Genomic DNA, 8,978 nt, shown 5'->3' with positions numbered 1-8,978 from the left:
AGAGCGAGCGAGAGCGGGGGGGGGGCGATGAGGAAGATAAAGGAAAAGAAATAAACTGAATTTCAACATTCTGGTCCTTTGTCTGCATGAAGGGGGGGGGAATGGTTTAATAAGGGACGCCTGGCCTCATTCATTATGGACGCACAGTCTTGAAGTAAGATTCGTCTTAAAGACTTTACGATGTATGCACAGCATAAAAATATACAGACGTAGCCCCACTTCTCGATTAACACCCTGTAACCACCGTCACTAAGCTCCGCGGCCCCGGAGATCTCCGTGCGAAAACAGTTGCCGTTTTAGCGGGGTCAAAATTTCCCTGGAAAACCTGGAGGCCCAGAGCGCCGCTGACGGCAACCCCAGCTCCTGCAATGTAATCGCACCCCACCCAGCTCCACCACGTGCGAAGTCGAACTGGTGGCTCGCCCTCCACGCGGCCCTGCACTCAGCCCGAGTGGCGGTGGAGAGGCAGCTGCGACAGGAGCCGAGGAAGGGGGGGGGGAATATTCCCATGGCATTCTCCGGGAGGGCGGAGGACTCCCTCTGATCCGCGCTCATCCTCGCTTCATCCTCTGAAATCCGGGACAATGGTGAGGAGATTACGAACGCAATCATGTACACTTCAGCCAGATTTACCTTCATAAAACGGGGCCCCGCGGGAAAATGGCGCGTCATGGCAGCCGAATGCCGAGCAAGTTTAACAAAATCAAGTCGGGCTCTATTCTACAGCTCCGCTCGCCTCTCTGCAGAGAAACACCGTAGGTGTGGTGAACCTGGCAACGTGCGGTGCCGCATTACAGCATTTTCACCATTTCACCAGAATTAAAAAGTTGACGCAGTGAACAAGGACTGTTTTTTAGCTGTGAAAAACACGAGGATCTACAGCCTGCCGTGTGTGTGTGTGTGTGTGTGTGTCCGTGTGAGAGTGTGTGTCGGCCCTGCAGCTTTTCTCAGTGGGAGGGCCAGGGATCACACCTCATTGAGAAGGGATTTCGTCACCCATTTTGGGCTAAAGCGCTCTCCCTTTCTGTCCCACTCACACACACACACACACATTCATGCATGCACATTCAGGGGGGATTTCGTCACCGAGTCCGGCCGAAGCTCCCGCCAGTAGCCCCGCTCCTCTCCAGTTGTGGGGTCCTGGATTGCGCCATAATAGCACCAACATATAATTAACGTGGCAGTGTGTAATTAAAGCTGCTCTCCAGCCTGTTATTACCACACGGTTACAGACAGCATGGGGTGCGGTGGCGGTGTTGTTGGAAGGGGGGAGGTTGGCATGGGATGGGACGGGGGGTGGGAAACTGCTATAGGGGCACTAATTAACCAGGAACTTTTTAGGAACTCGGGGTCTACTAGTAACCTGCCCACGTGACGCCAGGCCGTAATAAAGCTGTTTGTCATTCAGGTCCTGGTGCCCATTGTCGCCAGCCAAAGCAAACATGGCTTTTAATAATTGAAAGGATTGGTTTTTTTGTTTGTTTTTTGCTGTTGTTGTTACTTAAACCAGGGCACATTTTCTTATTAATCTGCTATTCGTTTTGTCCACGAAAGTCAACACGCCGCCGTCTTTATCGAACAAGTCATGCGCCAGCTGAGCCATTCCGGTACGAAACGGAAAATTCCAGCGCGTTATCGGCAATACGCTTCTTTTCTCGTGCATATTTACCCCCAAGATAACGAGATTCCGGAGAAAAGTGCATTAAACTTCATTAAACACGCGCGCACATGAGGGGGGAAAAAAAAACCTGTTCCTTTAAGTCGAGTCGCCGTCTCCTCCTGCTGAATGGACGGAGTGTCGTTTTTCAGGCCAAACTCCTCCTCTGCTCCCCCGTCTCCCCCTCTCCTCTTCCTCCTCCTCCTCTCCTCTTCCTCCCCCTCTCCTCCTCCTCCTCCTCCTCCTCTCCTCTCCTCTCCGAGCGAGCCGCGGTCGGCGCGCAGCGCGCATTCCCCGGCGGTGAGGCGCGGAGGGACCTTCACAGCCATGTTGCTTTCCTCGCCACACTTTCGCGTATGAGCGGGTTTTTTTTTTTTTTTAATTATAATTTTTTTTTTAGCGAATGTGCAAATAAATAAAACCAAATAGTTTTTTCCCCCCGCGCCGGGAAGCCGGGGAGCTCGCGACTTGCCCGCCTGAGCGCACATGTGGAGGAGCGCGGCGCGCCAACTTCGGCCGGACGGACAGAGTTGCTCGCTGTTTTCCCCGCAGGAAGCGGCCCGCGGTCCCCCGGTCCCCGCGGTCCCCTCCCGTCCACGCGGCGTGCGGACGTGCGCCGCATAATCTCGCCCGCAACTTGATTCTTTCTTTCTCTCCCGTTTTCTCTCTTTTTTTTTAAACCCGAGCGCGTTGTTACGAAGTGCAGAAAGTCGGATCTAAAGCCATGGAAAGCTCGGATTCTTTTTCGCGTCCCGGCGAGGGATTGTGAACGCGAGGGAACTTTTTTCCTGTTTTTTTTTGTTTTTTTTTGGTTTGTCTTTTTGGCGCTTTGCTCCCGCAGAGACCCGACGCGACGCCGCGAAAGTCGACGCGCGGCGCCGAGCCGCGGCCGGTCGCACGGAATACGGTTCTAATCGAGCGGCCGCCGACGAACGCGAACTCCGGCACCATGCCGCAGCTGAACGGGGGCGGCGGCGACGACCTGGGCGCGAACGACGAGATGATCCCGTTCAAGGACGAGGGCGAGCAGGAGGAGAAGATCTCCGAGGACGTGTCCGCCGAGCGGGACCTGGACGACGTCAAGTCGTCGCTGGTCAACGAGTCGGAAAACAACAGCAGCTCGTCCGATTCCGAGGTTTTTATTATAGTAAATCTAGAAGTGTGTGTGTGTGTGTGTGTGTGTGTGTGTGTGTGTGTGTTATTGTCACTTGGCCGCTCTCCGTGTTCAACTCCGTGTGTTTGCGCGACTGTCAGCAGGCGGAGAGACGCCCGCAGCCCAGAGCGGACGCAGAAAGTTGGGAGAAGGCCAGAGATTACTTTAGCGAAGGTAACCACCGAACTTTTTTTTTTTTTTTTTTTTATTTGTCTTTCTTTCACCTCCCATCCCTGCTTGTCCTCCTCCTCCGGTTCTCCTTAACCCTTCCTTCTCCCCTTGTCTGCCTCCCCCGGGGTTCCTCCGTGAAGCTTTAAGAAGACAACAAGATGGAGGGCTGTTCAAGAGTCCCCACTACCCCGGTTACCCGTTCCTAATGATCCCAGACCTGACCAACCCTTACCTGTCCAACGGGGCCCTGTCCCCCAGCGCCAGAACGGTGAGTCCGTCCGTCCATCATGCACTACACCCACACTCCTCCTCCTCCTTTCCACCACGTTCCTGCCAGTTCGGGAAGCCTCTAATCCTCACGCAGATTATTACTCGACGGACTGTTGGAAATTGTATATGTGTATATGTATGTGTATATATATATGTGTGTGTGTGTGTAATTTTTTGCATTGTGTGTGTGATCTGAAATGCACAGATGGGGCCAGGTTTTTTTTACAGGGGTCGGGCGTGTGAACGGCCGGGTTTGGGTGCTGGGCGGCTATGAACTTATTTGCGGCGTTTTAAAGAGCGTGTTCGGTTTCACATGTGGCCGTCTTCGCGGTCACATGGTGCCTTAAATCAAGCGCTGACTCCAGATTGGCTGCTTTCCATTTCGTTGAACGGTGCTTTCGTTGCACAGAGTCGGCAGATTTATGCAATTCATCCCGCGCTTTTGGAATTCCGAACTTGGCAGGTTCGTGGCGCGAGAGCGTTCCGGGCCCTTTCGTCGCTTGTTTGGGTGCGCTGCAGACGGTCGGCCCAGACGGTCGGGGGCTGGAATTGGGTCCCGCTGGTCATTTTGCGTGGCCACGTTTGATTTTTCTTTTTTTTTTTTATCCATATAAGCCCGGCGTTAAAGTTCTCGGCATGTCGAGCTGCGATCTGGCAAGTCGCCGAGCTTTTGTTTATTCCCCCCCCCCCCCCCTCTCCTTCCTTGTCATTTTTGTATTATTTAAAAAAAAAAAAAAAAGTTTCTCTATCTGCCGTCCCGAAGCAACTCGTCCCCTCCCGGCGCCGGCTATTCAATTAGAGAGGCGTTAGCCGGCCATTGTCATTCCGAGTCGGCGCTTGACAGCTTCATTGGAGGTCTCCATTCGGCCTCATTAGCTTAATGGCCGCTCTCTATACACTAGGTGCATACCAGCGAGGAGGTTGTCCTTTGTCCCCCCAGTCCATACCAAGTTATCTGGAGGGAGCTGATTGGCTTAGGGCGAGCTCCTCTGCCCGGGTGTCTCTTTCGCTCGCGTTCGTCACTCACTATTTGCACCGCTTATCTTGTTAGTTGGCGTGTTGAGACGTTTGCATTTACGAAGTTAAAGTGTCTTCTTGAAAAAGAAATCTGTGACCGTTGAATTATTCGGCTTATTTTATTTTTTTTGCGTGTGTTTAATATTCAATAATAAATGAATGTAAATGTCCTCCAAGTTTAGTGTTATCTGAAACGTTCCTGTGGTCTCCTCATACGTTGTCAAGATGTCGATCTTCTCTCTCTCTCTCTTTCTCCGTCCTTCTTATTTTGATTAATGTGCAAGTTTTAAATCAAATCCAGAACCTGAACTCTCCTTGTGCGGGGCGGCCGTGACGTGCGCTACGAGTCTCCTATTTATTATCGTGGTCGCGAGGCGGGAGCTGGTTTTATTTTATTGTAATACATTCCACCGTGTAATCCCGGGGGGCGCGGCCCCCTCAGACCAACAAGGACTTTTGTCGTTTTATTTATGGGAAAAAATGGACTTAAGAAGAAGAGCGAAGCGGGTTAGGTTTTGGACTTTTCCGCGACAGTGGACCTGAACCCCCAAACCCCGCCCTGAGTCGGTCATTCGGAGAAGAAGGGGGCGTAAATGAAGCGTATGGACTCTGTTGCTGTTTTTTTACATTTTTTTTTTTTTTTCTGCGATTTGCATTTTCAATCTCTTGCTATCGAGTAAGATTTTAGGATAATGAAGTCCAGACTTCCTGTCCTCCTTCACGTGTCTCTGTACACCTGAGGACGAGCATCTGCAGAAATCCCACGATGGAGTCTTGTGTGCCGCAGCGGGCTGGTTTGTAGAGGAGAGGCGGACGGCTTTGCCGAGTGAATACGGTGAGGACGGTGTAAAAGTCGGCCCGGTTTTATACGGTTCCTCCTCCGCACATTAGCAAGGCCGCGTTGAATAAAGCGCCATTTACGGGCGCCGGCGTTTTAAACGCGGGCTTCGGCGTACCTGTGGGGTCGGAAGGAGGAATGTAAACATCCCGCGAAGGAGCCCAATCCCACGATGCCGCGCTCCGCCGCCTCCGCGGGACCAGTTGAAAGTGCTTCTCGGGTGGACGGGGGGGACGTTTCCACCTGAAGAGACTCGGATCAGGCTGCGGTGGTCCGTACGAGTGTTTACTTGACTTGCGTGGACAACAAAGCGGCCCTCAGTCACCTGCCATTAAAGCGAAGACTTGCGGCCGGTTTGATCCGTATTCCGTATTCGTATGAATTAAAACCCGACCCGGTCTTGTTGGAAATCGTGGCGCTGAAGGGTCTTTTCCGCGGTCGGAGGCCTCCCGGTGAAGGACCTGCAGGAGAACACACAGATTTCCCACCACGGATTTAGGGCCTGCTCACAGCTGAAATTCCACAGTAATCCACCGAGGACACTCGCAGGAACGTCTCTTCCTCCCTCCGTCCTCTTCCCTTTTCTAAACCCAGTCCCTCTCCTGTCTTATTTTGCACGATTACCTGTGCGCCACATCCACACCAACCATAGCCTCTCCGTTCCCTCCGTCAAGCGTCCCCCACCCCACCCGGACAGCGCGCCGAGACGCCGGCATGTCTGCGCTACAAATCTGGCTATTTAATTTCTGTGTTTATTTCAGGCCGTGTTTTTCCCTGGCAGAACCCACTCTGTGGAAACCCTCAACGGAGCGGCTGCAGTTTAAACAATCCTGACCGCATTTCAGTCAACATGTTGTCTTTTTTTTTTTTTTTTTTTCTTCCTCCTGAAAGGCCCCCGCCGCGGACAACACCGCGTCGGGACGGGGGTAAATCCAGCCACCAGTAACTAGAGCCTTTCTTTCTTTCTTTCTTTTTCCCCAAACACGGCCTTTCAGCAGGCGCACAAACACACCTTGAGTGGAAGTGCGTTCTAAACTGTTTAGTCTTGCCTGCTGGCCTGTCAGTCACGGGGACGAGAAACCCCCGGGGCCTGAACGCTTCGCCGCTATGATGCCCGAACATGCCGGAGTGGCCAGGCCCGCCTCTTCTGCTTGTCTCCGGTTGCTCCACACGCTTTTTCTTTTTTTTTTTAAAGAAACTAGAAGGCGAAGTCAAGTCAACAGTGGCATTGTCATGGGATAGAAATGGCTCCATCCTTCCACAAGCAAACGTTTGACGGGGTTGGGGGGGGGGGAACCTTCTCCACGCCAGGCTTTTGGAGTGGAGGCATGAAGTGAGTTTTGTCCTGGTATACGGTGGCGTGCCAGTTGACAAAGGAAAAATGAACTAGCCGATGAATCGGTTCGTTCAAGTGCTTTTCATTTGTTCGCTCTTAACCTGCACTTGCTTGTTCATCAAACTGATTCAAGCTGCGTGTCGATAAGATTCGTATGGATTCGTTATGAATCTAATACTATTTGCATCAGTGACTGATTTGTTCCGGATATTTTTTTTTCCCCACAGTACACGCGTGCAGAATGGAAACGATACGGATTGGTACGGAGTCATGTGGCGTATTGGAAAGCGCGTTAAAGGTGTTCCTCCGTTCAGTGTATTTATTTAATTGCACGAACTTTTGGAATAGCGATTTGTTTGCTTTGTAAATATAGTTTGAGTCATTTTATTGGGAAAAATGTTGTTCTTTATACAGTCAAGGTCTGCTACCAAATCGGGCGCATTTATTAACGGTGGACACATTTGAGTATGAAAGAAGAGTGCGTTTTTTTTTTTTTTTTTTTTTTTTTTTAAAGCAACTTCAAGGGTACGGTTTATGGCATTGTGGGAACAACATGTCCGCACGATTTGGACTTCACTCCTTGGTTGTGGAGCCAGGGACAGCCACTGGCTCTTGGCCTTGAAGGCTTCCATTGAGGACGCCCGTCGAGTGCTCGGTTGGGTGTGGGAGTGCGCGAGGGTTTTCAGTGGTTAGGTGCGCCCGTGCGAGCTCACGCGATGAAATTGTGGAGCGTTACCTTTGTGAATTTGGGGGCGACGCTGTAGTGTCCCACTGTCCCCTTCCTGCTGTGCAGTTCGTAAGAAGACGGAGGCGGCGCAAGTGTTCAGTTGAGCCCAGTTTTGTAGTGCGGCTCTCCTCCGACACCATGAAATTGTGCCAGCCTTTGGTGGCCCCCCCCCGCCCCCCTCTTTTCTGTGGAGAGCGGGAGTTGGCATCGGCGCCTTCGCTCACCCTCCGCTTGGCCCACCAAACTCCCTCCGTCCCTCCCTCCCGCCTTCCCCCCTCGCCATTAGATATTCTGTTTATACGCCGCCCTGGCTCTGCAAGAGTTGGGCCCATCAGCAGCATCACAGCATCCTTTGAGGAATTGGTACCCCCCCCACCCCACCCCACCCCACCACCACCACCGACTCCGTACTTCCAGTGGCGTCGACGGAATTCTTTTGAAGAGAAAGATAAATCCCCCACACAAACTTTCAGCGGTTTACTTCCACCACTGAACTTCGGGTAAGTCGAGGGGGACTTCATGGAAAAAAAGGTCCGTGTACCCGAGTCTCATTCAATTATCTTTAATTATCGTTAACCCCCCCCAGCTCACACACACACACACACACACACACACTCACCTATTGATAAACCAGATAAGGAACGATTGGCGAACGGGGCTGGAGGAAGCTTCGGCGGCCCTGAGTTCATCAGCAGCTGATGATAGAACGGTGGACCCTGACCAGATAGGAGCGGCCTGGCCTCCCTCAGCTCCTGACCGCTTTAATTGGCGTGGGGATAAAGGTCCAAACCTGGAGTGTCGGCAGCGATTGATTTTTATTTAGATTTTATTGACGGGCCGTTTGGGAAGGACGAGGGTCACCCAGGTGTGTGCCCCGTGTGACCAGAGCTTACGAGTCCGGCGATAAGTAGCCGGACCCGCCCGCCCTCCAGAAATAGGTGCTGACACTCCCGTCCCGAAACCCCAATGTTTCTGGCCCGCAGATCTCGTCGCATTCCGCCGCATTCTCTGCGGCCGCTGGTGTGAACTCCCCACCCCCACCCCCCCAAAGGGGGCCGAGTGCTGCGCTCCACGGGCAGAGGGGCCCGGCCGTGGCCCTCTCAGGCGGAGATGGTCATGGGGCTGGCGCTTGGATGAGCTAAGCCGGTTGCAATGCGGCTGTGGTGCGGCAGACCAACGTGTTGAGCTGTGTGTGTGTGTGTGTGTGTGTGTGTGAGAGAGAGTGAGTGAGGGACTAAGCTGGCTAATGTGGAATGCTTCCCCCAGGAGAGTTTCTGCAAACAATGCAGCACTCTTCTGGCCCTCTGGCAAGACAATACAGCTGCCAGGGTGTCAGAAATAAAGAGCCCATTGCGATGAAAAGTAGTGAAGTGGTGGGAGAGTGTGTGTGTGTGTGTGTGTGTGTGATGGAACTTGTCATATGTCACACAAATCTATGCTTGTCCCCCTTTGCAGCCTCTATTTTTTTTTTTGCCCTCCAGTCTCCTAGTGTGTGTGGTGACCAAGCTAATATCACATTCCCGGGTGATAAAGCTGCCGGTTGATTGACGAGGGGCGTGGGGGGGGGAATCACTGTCGAGGGCTTCCCACCTGCGCTGCGCCCCTGCCCGCTCCCTCTGTGTGGCCTTCACGTTGGCCAGGAGGTCTTATTTCACATTAAGCACCATCAGCTCTCCTAAAACCATACACTAAGTGCTTCTCTCCATGCTAATAAAACCTGATTATTCCAGGGTGGGGGTGGGGGGGGCTCAGCTCTGAAACAGGGTTTCATCAGTATGGTATTCCAGACAGATGGTTTCAGTTAAAGCG

General features: G+C 52.6%; 1 protein-coding gene across 1 annotated transcript in view; it reads left to right on the top strand.

The window, feature by feature from the left end:
• Nucleotides 1-2,454: 2,454 nt before the first annotated feature.
• The window catches only part of tcf7l1b (transcription factor 7 like 1b), a 31,939-nt gene continuing 25,415 nt past the window's right edge, over nucleotides 2,455-8,978 (top strand). The window contains exons 1-3 of the mRNA XM_028996552.1: nucleotides 2,455-2,792; nucleotides 2,912-2,984; nucleotides 3,122-3,249. Coding sequence (XP_028852385.1) covers nucleotides 2,607-2,792; nucleotides 2,912-2,984; nucleotides 3,122-3,249 — 387 coding nt within the window. The 5' untranslated portion in view covers nucleotides 2,455-2,606. The remainder of the gene's footprint in view (nucleotides 2,793-2,911; nucleotides 2,985-3,121; nucleotides 3,250-8,978) is intronic.

Source organism: Denticeps clupeoides, chromosome 11 (genome assembly GCF_900700375.1).
Source record: "Denticeps clupeoides chromosome 11, fDenClu1.1, whole genome shotgun sequence".
NCBI classification, from domain to species: Eukaryota; Metazoa; Chordata; class Actinopteri; order Clupeiformes; family Denticipitidae; genus Denticeps; species Denticeps clupeoides.
This window is presented reverse-complemented; position numbering and strand designations above follow the sequence as displayed.